This window comes from Aulonocara sp. 'chitande type north' Nkhata Bay, linkage group LG2, assembly GCF_057382095.1.
Source record: "Aulonocara sp. 'chitande type north' Nkhata Bay isolate Kocher_YH1m ecotype deep benthic linkage group LG2, A_spYH_male_GT1.1, whole genome shotgun sequence".
NCBI lineage: Eukaryota > Metazoa > Chordata > Actinopteri > Cichliformes > Cichlidae > Aulonocara > Aulonocara sp. 'chitande type north' Nkhata Bay.
In genome coordinates, this window is record NC_141345.1 from 25,428,854 (window position 1) to 25,443,345 (window position 14,492).

At 38.5% G+C, this 14,492-nt stretch overlaps 2 protein-coding genes across 4 annotated transcripts in view; one reads left to right on the plus strand and one right to left on the minus strand.

Annotated features, from left to right (window-relative positions):
• Nucleotides 1-4,074, minus strand: part of LOC147337921 (T-cell surface antigen CD2-like) — a 30,283-nt gene extending 26,209 nt beyond the window's left edge. For 2 of the 3 annotated variants that reach the window (XM_086312850.1, XM_086312855.1), the window contains exon 1: nucleotides 709-1,187. In XM_086312850.1, the coding sequence (XP_086168976.1) occupies nucleotides 709-766 (58 nt within the window). In that variant the 5' untranslated portion in view covers nucleotides 767-1,187. Of the gene's footprint in view, nucleotides 1-708; nucleotides 1,188-4,025 lie in introns of those variants that run through there. The other variant, XM_086312844.1, reaches the window with a different exon arrangement.
• Nucleotides 4,075-9,809: 5,735 nt separating this feature from the next.
• LOC147337922 (pregnancy-specific beta-1-glycoprotein 1-like) lies at nucleotides 9,810-13,350 on the plus strand. The gene is made up of 7 exons (XM_086312938.1): nucleotides 9,810-10,010; nucleotides 10,725-11,045; nucleotides 11,212-11,469; nucleotides 12,039-12,359; nucleotides 12,556-12,813; nucleotides 12,936-12,962; nucleotides 13,044-13,350. The coding sequence occupies exons 1-7, from the start codon at nucleotides 9,962-9,964 to the stop codon at nucleotides 13,232-13,234; spliced, it is 1,425 nt and encodes a 474-aa protein (XP_086169064.1). The 5' UTR covers nucleotides 9,810-9,961; the 3' UTR covers nucleotides 13,235-13,350.
• Nucleotides 13,351-14,492: the final 1,142 nt, after the last annotated feature.

Below are 14,492 nucleotides of genomic sequence, written 5' to 3' on the forward strand. Positions count from 1 at the left end.
AAATTAAAGTCAAGAAAATAAAAAAATAATATCACAGTTTTGAGAGCTCAGTCTCTGTTAGAAGGTAAACATTTGCATCTGCAGCATGCAAGTGTTAACCTAAATCAAAAATAGCACTTTTGTGGCTACTGTGTGTCTGTCTCACAGTATGCAAATCATTTAGTATTTGCAGATGCATTATACAGGTTTGTCACTGAAAGACAGTGACGTTTCAGCTGATTTGTCTTTTGTAGAACAGCTGCTGTAGCTTCAGTATTCTGTTGTCCATGTTTTAAATGCTGCAATTCGTCTGTGCCTTTTTACAACAAAAGAAAAGAAACGAAAAAGAAAAAAAGCTCAGTAATTATAAAATTGTTGTTTATAAAAGAAGTTGTTACCTTCGTTTGTGAAGAAGACCCTAGTAATTTTAAAATGATTCAAAATACCTAATATTAAAATGTGTATTTTTGCCAGCATAGTGCTATGTCCAATCTACTTTTTGATATGCTTAATTATATTTAATCAGTTTGTCTGCGTTTACTTTACTTAAATAATATAGCAACTGTTAATGTGTTTAACAAGCCCTCAACTGAAAAAAACCCAAAAACCCCCCCCAAAAAAACCCCAAAACATGTTTCATTAGCTGTAGTGGATCCCGTAGCCACAAAACATAAATAAAATATAGAAGTTAACATTGAGGCACCACATGGAAAAAGTTTAGTAGCTCACCATGAGAGACTCCGAGCAACATCAAGAACAGTTTAAATACAACTTCCATGTTCTGCATTTTTATCTCTTTGTCTCTTGCGTGAACAGGTCTCAATATATCCTGTTAGTGATCAGCCTCAGAGGAGAACGTGTGAAACCGTTGAGGTGAGGTTTTACTGAAGTTAAAATGATCTTTTCACATGCTGAGAGGAAGAAAGAGGTATCAGTTTTTCTTCCTCTTTTAGCCTTCAAGAAAAAAGATAATCCAGATGTGATGGACTGAGAGGAAGAGAGGGAACAATTTGTCATTCACGCTAAACAAGGTTTGATTAAGACAAAAAGTAGTCAAGTGTTAACAGAAAAATAAATATTTACAGAAATAAATTTACATGAGAGAATAATCATAAGCTACATACAGTTAAACCAAACTGGGCTTGAGTGTTTACTATTTGATTTTAACCTAAACGTCAAAGTAATACTACTATGTCAGAACTAGGGATGGGTATCGTTTAGGTTTTATCCGATACCGGTGCCAAACCGGTACTTTTAAAACGGTGCCGGTGCTCAAACGGTGCTCAAACCGGTGCTTAAAGAATGGAGAACACAAAATTGGTCCAAAAACCTCTCATGTTCAGCTGTTTTTTGTAAAAAGATGACAATGTTAGCCTTTTCTGCAGCTATGGGGCATTTATGGTATCACTCTTGGCTGGAAGCAGTGCTTAAACAATGGAAAAAACACAAACTTTGTCCTAAACCTCTCATGTTTAACTGTTTTTCACTTTTTCTTTGGTCATTTTAGCCTTTTTGGCCAGGGTGAAGGGAGCATCTGCCATCAAACAAGAAGACAGCCGCATGTAACTATGATGATGTTTGCTAGTTCACCTTACATGCATTAATGTAATAACGTGGTTAGCCTACTCAACGTAAATTACACGCGAACAACATTAAGCTACTCACGCAGAGAAGAACGGCTGCTGCTGCCATCATCATCCATCATCATTTCTGCTACCCTGGCAGGGCTAGGGGCCAGGACTCTCCTCTTCGTGTTTTTAGGGGATATTGCTAACTCCGGGTCTGATAACAGGCAACCCACCCGCAGTAGATGTGCTCGGTGTGAGGTCTTGCAGCAAGCTATCAAACACGGCGCATTTCTGGGCTTTTAAAAAAAACGCTATGTGTCGCCAGGTGTTTCATCGGATTTGAGGTGTTACCTCCTTTGACAGTATCACAGTATCAGCTTAAAGCACTTGTTGCTGCTGAGTTTGCATATTTTGCTGTGAAGTACAGCCAGGCTTTTGACCGCTTCGCCTTGGACATTTTTAATCTGTAGCTCTGCTCTAAAAGAACGTACGTACCTGGGCCCGCCTACTATCCTCGGAAACGTAAAATGATTGGCTAGAATCTAAAGTGTATCACAGCTCAGGAAAAAAGAGCACCGAAATAAAGCACCGAAATGTGCGCTGCTTTTCGGTCTGGTTACTACCGTTTATGTCAGAACCGGTGCCATCATGGCACCGGACACCGGTACCCATCCCTAGTCAGAACTATTTCTTTAACTATTGGCAGCCCCTAGTGGTAAAGAAGTTTCTTGTTGTTACAGCATTAACTTTCACTGGATATAAGGGGCTGAGCTGAACTTCTAACAAACAACCAAACACCACAATTCCACCTCTGCCAAACGTTACACTTGGCACATTGCAGTCAGACAGGTAGAGTTCTCCAAACACATACTAATCCATCGGATTGCCAGATGAAGAAGGGCGGTTCGTTACTCCAGAGAACATGTCTAATGCTGTAGAATATAGTGCCACCATGCTTTAAACCACTTCATCCGACTGCTTTCATCGTGTTTGGTGATGTAAGGCTTGGATGCACCTGCTCAATCATGGAAACCCATTTTATGAAGCTCTCTATGCTATTGGAAGGTCACACAAAGTTTGGAGGTCTATAACAGAAAGTTGGTGACCTGTGCACACTGTGCACCTGATGAACCTGTGCTGTGATTTCACATGAAATATCATTTTGTGGCTGAGTTGCTGTCATTCCCAATCACCTGGACTTTTTTAAGAATATTTACTAGTGAGAAAATTTTATGACTGGACTTGAAAATTGGCATACTATTACGATACCACGCTGAAATTTACTGAGCTCCTAACAGTGACCCATCCTTTCACAAATTTTTATACAAGCAGTCTGTATACCTAGGTGCTTAATTTCATACACCTGTGGCCATGGAAGTGATTGTAGCTTCTGGATTCAATGATTTTAGTGGGTGAGTGAAAACTTTTGGCAATATATCCTTCAAGCTTAGGCCTCTACCAGAAACCTGGGAGTTTTGAGCATCCTGTGAAGTATCTTTGCTGTTCCTACAACTGTGCTCATTTGGTAATCTCAGATGACTATCCAGGAATGACATTGTGATCCCCTAACTGGCTGTCACCTTCCGCATCTTCCACCTTCCCCATTATCTTCACCTTCTACATCGTCTCTAGCCCTTGGTATTAATTTAGCTTCTTGTGTTCCAATCCTTCTGATCTTTCTATAGCTTGGTTTTGCTACATCTATCACTACGGCCGTCTTCTTCTTACAGGATGCCCAACACTACAGTGTCTGATTGGTTAGCCATCACCAGTTTGTCTGTCTGTAAGGACATCACACGGGATCTTAGCTTGGTCATTCTCAACAACTTATAGCGGCATATACCATTTTGACCTCCAGGCCACACTCAGGATAGATATTTCAGTACCCTGTGCCAGGCACTATGTTATGGCGTATCTCCAACCTTGGTGAGCCTGTTCTAATAAAGGGTCTCATTTATTAGTATCTCTGTGGAAACATTCTTACTGTACTCGAAAAATGACAACTTCACAGTAGTCAGATACCTTCAACATGTATCATCATCACCGTATCATCACAGTGTCCATTCATACATCATTAAAATCTGAAAATGCTTTTTGAGATGTTTTGTTTGTGAAACTGATGGTTTTAATGTTAATATATATCAATGTCATTTTCAGTATTCACAAAAAGGCACTACATGTGTACAGGTTGTAATAAAATAAGTTTATACAGTGCTGTTGATTCACACTTTTCTGAACTCATGCTTTTTCCTCACACTTTACTCAATTCATTAGAAATAGATGGAGGTGTGAAATGCATGTGTACATATTTATTACTGAATATGGAAATGCATTTCAGTATTTTAGTATTCAAGATTATTTTTAATCAATAAAGGATCATTTAAAACTTTTATTGTGTGCACTTTGTCTTATTTCTGCAAAGCATGTTATAAATCATCTAAAATAAAGTTTTAGTGAAAAAACCTGAAACAAACTCACCATGAGAAACTCTGACCAGCAGCACCAGCAGTCCAACCACAGCTTTCATGACTCCTCTCTGTTACGTGTCTGTCACCCAGTCAGCAACAGCCTGCAATGCATCTTGTTAAAAATCAGCAACACAGAACAATGTGTGAAAACTTTAACCAATAAGAACATTGCTATAGTCATATTAACTGAGGAGCTGTCATTTTACTTCTTCTTTCAACATTCAACAACTGGACATTTCTGAGCTGAAGAAAGGGGAAACATATCTTAAGTACTGAAACAGAGAGCTGATCTTTGTAAGACAAAATTGTATAACCACAGCCACATCTGTTCTGCATATGTTTGAAGCGTGCCGTCACCTTAATTTAATCATAAAATCGTTACAGTTGTTTCCAAAAGTTTTGTCAGTGGCACACATTTTGTGTTTCTTGCTTGTTATTCAGTCTTTAATTAGATTGCTGGTCACATATTTATGTACATGTCACCATGATCTTCCCCTCTTGCCCCTGTGGGTGGTCTATCCTTCAAGCTCGCGTCCTCTACCAGAGGCCTGAGAGCTTGAGGGTCCTGCACAGTGTCTTAGCTGTTCCCAGGACTGCGCTCTTCTGAACAGAGCTGTTGTTCCTGGGATCTGCTGGAGCCACTCGCCTAGCTTGTGGGTTATTGCACCGAGTTCTCCGATTATCACTGGGTCCACTGTTACCTTCAACCCTCCACATCTTCTTGAGCTCTTGTCTGAGCCCTTGGTACTTCTTCAGCTTCTTGTGTTCCTTCTTCCTGATGTTGCTGTTATTCAGTATCACTTTGTCTTTCACTACAGTCGCCTTTGTCTGCTTGTCTACCACCACTATGTCTGATTGATTAGCCATCACCAATTTGTCCATCTGTACAAGTCCCACAGGGTCTTAGCTCAGCCATTCTCCACCACTCTCGCCGGTGTCTTTCATTTTGACCTCAGGACTTCCAGGCCATACTCGGCACAGATGTTTCTGTATACTATGCCGGCCACGTGGTTATGGTGTTCCATGTATGCCCTGCCTGCTTGCATCTTGGACAGGAACATCTCTAAAAAGCCTGCACCTGGGGTCTTGCATGGTGTGATAGACCCCAGCCTCTATGGATCTTAGAGCTTGTTCCTGAGCTGCCATGATTAGTGCCTCTGTTCTGTCTTTCACTCCAGCTTTGTCTAGCCACTGGTACGATTTCTGTATGTCAGCCACTTCCTCTGTCTGCTGATGGTACATACCGGGCAGGGGCACTGTCCTTCCATGATGGTTCCTCCTCTTTCTTGGGTTTCTGCTACCTGAGGTATTTGCTGAAAATTGTGGATGTTTGTTGTCTCATCCTGGACAACAGTTGCCTCTAGGTGTTTTCTATTGTGAGGAAAAGACCCAAGAAAATTACAAATAAAACAGCCAAAACTCTAACAATCATGTGACCCTCTATGAGTAAGCACTTTGGAGACAGTGGGAAGGGAAAACTCCCTCTAAACAGGAAGAAACCTCCAGCAGAAGTAGGCTGAGGGAGGGGTAGCCATATGTTATGACAGGCTGGAGTTAGGGGAGGAAACCAGAACAAATAACATACTCTGGAAGAGAGTCAGAGATAAATAATAACTGACTTCATCCAGAGAGATGTAAAAACACATAGTGGAAAAAAAAAAAAGAGAGCCAGAGATTAATAACAAGTTTTCTGGCTGTATTTGGTTATCAATACAATGGTAACTCAAAGTCTAGAAAACCAAAGATTTGTGTGTTTAAGTGGCTCTTAGCTAATTCCAAGTGCAAATAAATTCACAATATGTTTAACACCTTCCCCAGAATGACTAATGAGCAGTTTGACAGTGCTCAAATACAAATTAGTATAAACAGCTATCACTGATGTGATGATTATTTTAATCTAAATCAAAATCAGAATATTGGTCACTCTGTCATTTTCAATGAAGAACAGAGACAGCATGACATATTCAATGTTCAAGATCCAAGAAATTTTTTGTCACCACAAAACACAAATGGTTACGCTGAGCATGAAATTCTTACTTTGCAAGTTCCCTTCATGCATGTCAGGGTTGGCTGTGTGGCAGGCAAGCAGAAGTGGTGGACCCAAAATTGCAGGACTCTTGGAGATGGGAATAAACTGAAAACGCAGCTTTATTGCTGGAGGAATGATTCACGAAATAAAACTTACAAAAACAAAACTCTAAACCGAGGTGCTGGAGGACAGGACAGGACATTACAAACACACAGCAAGTTGAGGGTACAACACGACACCAAGCATGGGAAAACACAGGGCTTAAATACACAGGGTAGTAATGAGGGAATGGCAGATAATCACAGTTCAATAATTAGTTAGTGAACAACAATTAGTCATGATTCAGTAACCTGCGGATAGAAACTGTTTTTTAGTCTGGTTGTCCTCTCTTTCAAACTCCTGTAGCGTCTGTGTAAACAGCGTGTGCTGTGGGTGGGTGCAGTCCCCAATGACATTGTCTGCCCTTTTTTCTGACCTGGGTGTTGTAAATGTTCTTGTAGTGATGGGAGGGGTACTCCACAGATGAATTGTGCCATTTTATTGACACACTGGTGAGCATTCCTGTCCTTAATGGTGCTATTCCTGTACCACACTATGATGGAGGTTGTGACTCATTGTTGAGCCTTCTTGATAATCTCCCGTGTGTTATGGGTCCAGTTGAGATCCTCACTGATGTGGGTGCATTGAAATTTGAAGGTGTTCCCCCTCTCCACCTGAGTCTCGTTGATGTATAGTGGGGCATTCTGGTCACTCCTCATTCTCGGGTCAACAATCTCTCCTTAGTCTTCTCAGCATTTAAGGAGAGATTGTTTTCCAGCCACCAGGACACAAGTGTTGGCAGCCTCCTCTCCACCAGTGATCATCCCGAAGATGGTTGTGTTGTCAGTGAACTTAATGATGGAAGTGTTGCACAGGAAGGGAATGGAATAGGTGAAGAGGGTGTACAGGAGTGGACTGAGCACACAACCCTGGGGGATCCCTGTGCTTACTGTCTTTGTACCTGATGTCCTGGTACCAACTCTAACTGCCTGAGGTCTGCCTGTGAGGAAGTCCAGGACGGTGTCAGTCCAAGAGTGAAGAAGTTTCCTTTATTACAATTGAAGTGATTGCGATGGGGCGATAGCCATTCGAACAGGTTAGGTTGTTCTTCTTGGGGAAGGGAACTATGGTGGTGAACTTGAAGCATGTGGGCACAGCTGACTGGGTGAGGGACACATTAAAAATGTCTGTAAACACCTCAGTCAGCTCTGAAGAGCAGACCCACAAAGCAGGGCCGGGGATGTTGTCAGGGCCAGCTGCTTTCTGGGGGTTAGCCCTCATCAGAACCTTGCATACTTCAGTCAAAGTCACAGTTAGTGAGGAGTAGTGATGTTTTGGTTACATATATATATATATATATACATATGAGTGTTTGTGTATAAATACACAAACAAAAGACATATGCTGTGTAATTTAAGTGATCTAGGTAGCTCTGTTTTGGAAGTTCAGTTAATGCTAGCAATGTGTTTTGGTGTTTTGTTTCTAGGGCCTACTGTATATATTTATATATAAACGTATATAAATAAAACCACATTTTTTTTACATTAGTAATTCCTTTTCTGCATAATTTTATATGGTTTTTGATAATAAATTAATTAGACCAACAAAACAACCTGAAGAGCCAGTTGGGAGCCGAAAGAGCCGGTTCTCTAAAAAGAGCCGGAATTCCCATCACTAGTGAGGAGCTCTGTGATGCCTCTACTGGTAGAATCCCTCTATGTTGGCTGGTGTTGAGGGTGTCGAAGTGAGCGTAGAACTCACTCAGCTCATCTGGTAGGGCGTTGCAGCGGACTGTGACCCTGCTGCTACTCTGTTGGAAATCAGTGATGTGTTGCAAGCCCTGCCACATGCATCAGGAATCTGAGTTGTTGTAGTATCCTTCCAGTCTCAATCTGTACTGCCTCCTGGTTTCCCTGATGGCCAAGGCCATATCTGTCCTTTCTTGAAGCCTTCTGCATCAACAGATTTATTATAATTTATTTATTTATAGAAATAGCTATAATATGGTGTAATATGGAGATTATAGCATAAATTGTAGATCTACTAAAGGCTTAATTTCCAAATAGGAAAAAAAAAACAACTATTTTGTATGATTTGTGGAGGCAAAAGAGGAATAGGATAGGAATAGGATCCCAGAAAGTCCAGGAAAAAACATGCAGTGAATAAAAGAGCAGATAATAGCAGGAATTAATTGAAGACAGAGGGTATAAATACAAAAAAGTAATGGGGGAAGATGACATGGAAGAGAAACTATGACACAGCTGAAAATAATCAAGAGAGAAGAAGTAAAACTAGACATGAGACACAGAAGATGACCAAAGAAATAAAACAAGAAGTGAATCAAAACCAAAGCTGACACACTGAACACAGGTGAACTTCACAGAAAGAAAACACAAAATAAATAAAGAAAACCAGCAATTTCAACAAATACAAATCAAAACTAGACAGACAGACAGACAGATAGATAGATAGATAGATAGATAGATAGATAGATAGATAGATAGATAGATAGATAGATAGATAGATAGATAGATAGATAGATAGATAGATAGATAGATAGATAGATAGATAGATACATTCTACATGGAACAAGTTTATACAAGAAATTGTAAGTAATAACAGACACTACAAGAATTAATACAAGAACCAATTCAAAAAAATCACCCATAATAAAAAAAACTAAAATGATAAAACAACATATAAAGCAACAGATGAAACAGTTCATGCTGCCTTGGTTGGGCGGAGGGAGCAAAGACAGATAGAAACAAGACGTTCAAACAAGAGGGGAGCAAAAGAGTAAGGACATGAAGGCTGGGAGAGATCAGGGGATTTAGGAGACACTTTGGGTGGCTGACCTTGACGAGGAGCAAGGTCAAGGGAATGTTCTGGGGGTTAGCTGCCAGTAAGTTTCAACACAGACAAATTTTAAAATGTTTGAGGAAAAAAAAAGACGTTGCAGCAAATTCAAAGCAACAAACGTAACTCATCATGAAGTATTTTTATTAGTATTTTAATTGTAGAATTTAAAAAATAAAAATTTTCTTTTGATTAAATCTGCAGTCATAAATACAAAGAACACAATTTCAGGCTCTTTTTTGGATGTTGACTTTTGTTTCCTTCTTTGTTAACATGATGCCACACTGCTTCAGTAATGTTAAGGTTCAGGTTCTGGTTCCCTCAGCCCTAGATTTAACAAGGCTGAGGGGACAATGCAGAGTACTTGATTACCAGTCAAAGGTTTGGACACACTTTCTCATTCAATGCTCTTGTTTTTTTTGTTGTGTTTTTTTTTTCATCACACATAGCACAGTAAGTATATAGTATCTACTATACTATACTATACATATACTAGTATATGTACATATATATATATATATATATATATATATATATATATATATATATATATATATATATATATATATATATATATACATATGCACACTGCAAAAAACGTGGGAAAGAAGAAGCTGAGGTTATTTTGTCTCTGCCCTTGCTTTTGCTTCCTATATCACCTTTCCACATGTGTCTATTTTCAAGAATCTAAAACATGCTTTGAGTTAGTTCACTTTTTGTTTACTGCTTAATTCCATATGTGTGAAAATAAAGAAAAACCTTTAAATGAGACTGTAAGTGTATACATATATGGCTTAATATTTCTGCATTCCTGTGTTTGTAAAATAAATTAAAAACAAAAAAAAAATCTGAAACAAAACGTGGGAAAGAAGAAGCTGATGTTATTTTGTCTCTGCTCTTGGTTTTACTTCCTTTATCACCTTTCCACATACAGTTTGTGAACACCGACTGATGTGTAGTATCAGTCATTTCTTTTATTTATGCTGCAAACTGTATGAACACACTCTGAACAGCAAGAAGACATGGAAGCTGTGCTTGGATTGATAGTGATGTTGCTGGGTTTGTCTCATGGTGAGCTGAAAACAGTCGAGGAATCGTTTTTTTTGTATTTCTTTTAAAATAAATTCAGGAACTGTTGAATACATCTGCAGTTTAGGAATGTTTTAATATAGAGCATGTTCATTTTCTTTTCCTTCATTTTCTTTCTTTTTAGTTAATTTCATTTAATTCCTTTTTTTCTTTATTAACACTTTTAATTATAATAGGAAACTCTGACATCACTTCATGTGAACAGCACTTTCAGGAAACATAACAACTATGTTGGATTTTCTTAAGCTGAGACACGGCTATTGGACCCCATGTTTTTAGGGCTACAGTGCCAATTAAAATATTTTCATGCAGTTCATTATTTTATTTTATTTTATTTTATTTTATTTTTTTAACAATTTTAATAGGACGTCACAATTTATCTTACACTACCTAATACGGAAACGTGAATTTCTTGGGAATTTAAGTTGTCAGTTTCAAAAACCTCTTCTAGTATCATTAATATAATGGTTCTCTCTCTTCCTCTCAGTTCTAACACAGTAATTTACTTTTCTTCAAGGCTTGAACCCTAACTATGTTTCAGTCACAGACATGCCTGCATCAATAAATGTATCTTCACAAAAATACAGACAGGCAGTAGCCACAAAAACACCATTTCTGTTTTCAGTAAACATTTGTCAGTGCTGCCAGTCCATTGTAATAATTTTGCTTTTCGTTTCCTTTTTTGTGTGTTTGCAGGTGTGGAAACTCATTGTGATGGCAGACAGGATGGAGCTCAGTGTTATGGAGCTTTGGGAGGAACTGTGGACATCCAGCTGATGGACAGCACCTCAAAAATACCTCGATACCAACTGTTAAAGAATTCATTAATAATACTAGATGTGAGAAAGAAAAAGATTCTTTATAATGTATTACAAAATGGGTCTCTCTTTTTTCCCAGTAATAGAACATTTAGGCTCAATTATCTGAGCAGGGATGACAGCGGTAATTATAGCCTTATAACATTTAATTCAGATGGAAAAGCATCAGACGAGCAGACTCTACACTTGTTTGTTCAAGGTAATGTTTTCCTTGTTTAGAAATACAGTAAAGCCATTAATAGATATGAAACAGAAAATTCAGATACATGTATTGTATGATTTATGTTTGTTCCCCATTAAAGAGAAACAAGAATGACCTAGATTCTGATTTAAAATCTAAACTCATCTGTGTGTGTTTCTCTCAGCTCCTGTGTCCTCTGTCCTGCTGCTCTCTGAGTGTCTGTCCCAGGGAGGGATGAGGGTGTCCTGCTCCTCTGAGGGAGGGGACAGTCCTCAGTACAGCTGGACTCTGGATGGACGCACACTGACAGATGCTGAGCTCCTTTCTATAAATAATGAGACTAACATCATCACTCTGAAACAGTACGTCTCAGGACGTCTTGTCTGCTCAGTCAGGAACAACGTCAGTAATGTCTTCAAAGAACAGAAGATATCTCCCTGTGGTGAGTGAGAACACTCTGAATTTTTATTACCATTACCTGGACCCCAGTTGTCTGCGCCTTCTTTAACGCATATTTACTTAACGACATTCAGTAACCACAAAAGCACCAGTTATGTTCTAGATAAACATTTTCATATGATTCTTGTTGTCTGTCTCTCTAATTTATACACATATTTCACAATGGAATTTCATTTTAACTGGAACATTGAAGCCACATTTTTAAAGGTGTTGTAAAGAACAGAAAGTGTTCTGACTGTGTGTGTGTGTGTGTTTTAAAAAAAATACATTTTCAGTTACTAACAAAGTAAGAAAAATTTAAAAAAAAGTTAAATGGCAGTTACAATACCATCTATGATTTTATTGATTTATTGTGGCACCATATGTCTACCCAAACAGTGAAATATTCAGAGGTCCATGCTACTCATGTGTGCAACAATAAAGGCATCTTCACAAAAACACAGACAAACAGTAGCTGCAATAACAACATTTCTGTTTCAGGTAAACATTTGTTAGTGCTGCCAGTCCATTCAAATAATTTTGCTTTTGTTTCCTTTTTTTGTGTCGTTGCAGGTGTGGAAACTTACTGTGATGGCAGACAGGATGGAGCTCAGTGTTATGGAGCTTTGGGAGGAAGTGTGGAGATAAAGCTGATGGACAGCACCGCAAAAATACCTCGATACCATTTGTTAAAGAATTCATTAAAAATACTAGATGTGAGAAAGAAAAGGATTCTTTATAATATCATAGAACATAAATTTCTGCTTTTTCCCAGTAATGGAACACTTAGGCTCAATTATCTGAGCAGGACAGACAGCGGTAATTATAGCCTTAAAAGCTTTGATTCAGATGGAAAAGCATCAGATGAGCGGACTCTACAATTGTTTGTTCAAGGTAATGTTTTCCTTGTTGTGAAATGAAGCCATTAATAGATATGAATATAACTTTAATATTGTTGAAGTAATCCATATCTTTCCATACATGTATTTTACGGTTTATACATATTTTTCCACTGAAGACTATAAAGAATGACTGATTTAATTCTGCAATGTCGATTTGAAATCTAAACTCATCTGTGTGTTTTTCTCAGTTCCTGTGTCCTCTGTCCTGCTGCTCTCTGAGTGTCTGTCCCAGGGAGAGAGGAGGGTGTCCTGCTCCTCTGAGGGAGGGGACAGTCCTCAGTACAGCTGGACTCTGGATGGACGCACACTGACAGATGCTGAGCTCCTTTCTGTAAATAATGAGAGTAACATCATCACTCTGAGACAGCACATGTCAGGACATCTGGTCTGCTCAGTCAGGAACAACGTCAGTAATGTTTTCATAGAACACAGGCTGTCTACCTGTGGTGAGTGAGAACCTTATGAATAAAAGTTATTAAGCACAAATTAAATTTTTATGGTTATTATGTCTTGAACTGTTTGTTTGTTGGATCATACTATGCTTCATTTTTTTCTTTATTAACTGCAGCTCTGTCAGTGGGATACAGACATCAGGGTAGGTACATGAAAACAATGTACATTGAACCAACAGCAGACCCAGCTCTGCCTAACATGTGATTTTGGTGTCTCCTAACAGATAAGATGCTTATATGTGGTTTGCGAGCAGTTGTGGTCATTCTCTTGCTAATTGGGATTCCCATCTACTTTGCTTGGAAGAAAAAGAAACATGCCAAAGCTGAAGTCTCTGCTGTCCCACAAACAAGAGGAGATCCAGAGGATTCTCTTCTGATGGTTGAAATGAGTTCTGCAACTTACACCAACACCTAGTTTCACCTTTTACTTGCTGTTGTTTATCTTTGGTTCACAAGCATGAAAATAGCATTTAGAGAGAAATTCTTCTGCTCTTTTTATTCCCCACAAATTATGATGAGAAGCTCTGTGGTTTCTGGGTTTTACATTTTTTAAATACAAAATCTTTACAATTCTTAAACAATAAAGTCTTGAATTAAGTTTACATCATGTGTCAGTTTTTTTTTTTTTAATTTTCTGCAAATGAAGTTACTGAGAGAGGAGAAGGGGAAGCAGGAGATTTATAAATGAACTGGGGCAACAACAGCAGTCATGCAGATGCTGCACTGGTCCATTGAAGAAAGAACTGAGAGAATAAGAGCTTTAGATTCATGTTCCTAAGATCACCAATTGTCATGAGCTCTGGTTAATGACTGAAAGACTGAGATCACAAATACAACCCAAGGCAGGAGATTTTTGTCATTTTAGACTCCTGGGTCCCATCTGGGCAATGTTTACATTAAATTCAAATGCAGGTCACATGCACTTTGTGGAAAAACAATGTGATCAATGCTTACGTGGCAAAATAATCATGAAATGCATCTTGGTGTATATCTTTTAATTCTTGTACAGTGATAACATAAAACCATATTAACTGAACTGATCACTGTTTCATAATGTGAAATAAGTTTTTAGACATACTGCACAATATATTTTGTGGATGGTGAAAACTTCTATATTTGGAGTTTTATTATTTGAGTTTTAAAACATAAATAGGGGAGAGTGGGGTGGGTTTTTACTTAAAGTAAAAACTGGCACAACTCACTTTAAGATTTTGCTTAAAGTGAGGCCATGATAGTAATGCTTCCAACTAAAACATGTTCAGGATGTTGTGCATGCTTGGGAACAATCACTTTGGATCTGAAATATATAGTTGTGCCCCAAGTGCTCTTGTGGCACAACTTGACCCCGATGCAGGGTAAGTTGCATCTTTGGAGAGAATACCTTGGGGTAAATTGAGCCAGCATATTTTGATCTCAGAAACTGTAATGCTATATAAAAGCTAGACAAATTTAACATATTTAAAATTATTTTACAATATCAAAGGCCAATTTTATACAAGCCACACGAGCACATCGAAAGTCAGTTTTCTTAAAAATGGCCAAGGACCAAATGAACTTGTTGAAGCTACCCACTGCTGTACCTTCTGGATGTACCACCAAGTTTTTGTGGTGTGGGTAGTTCTTTTTTTATGCACATCTTCTCGAGGGATGACTCTGTCACAATTGTCTTTGAA

Excerpts from the sequence above, each read along its gene's own strand:
- LOC147337922 (XM_086312938.1), top strand. The coding sequence starts at position 9,962 with ATGGAAGCTGTGCTTGGATTGATAGTGATGTTGCTGGGTTTGTCTCAT. Across the intron at positions 10,011-10,724 it reads GTTGCTGGGTTTGTCTCATG|GTGTGGAAACTCATTGTGAT; the intron begins GTGAGCTGAAAA and ends GTGTGTTTGCAG. Across the intron at positions 11,046-11,211 it reads TCTACACTTGTTTGTTCAAG|CTCCTGTGTCCTCTGTCCTG; the intron begins GTAATGTTTTCC and ends TGTTTCTCTCAG.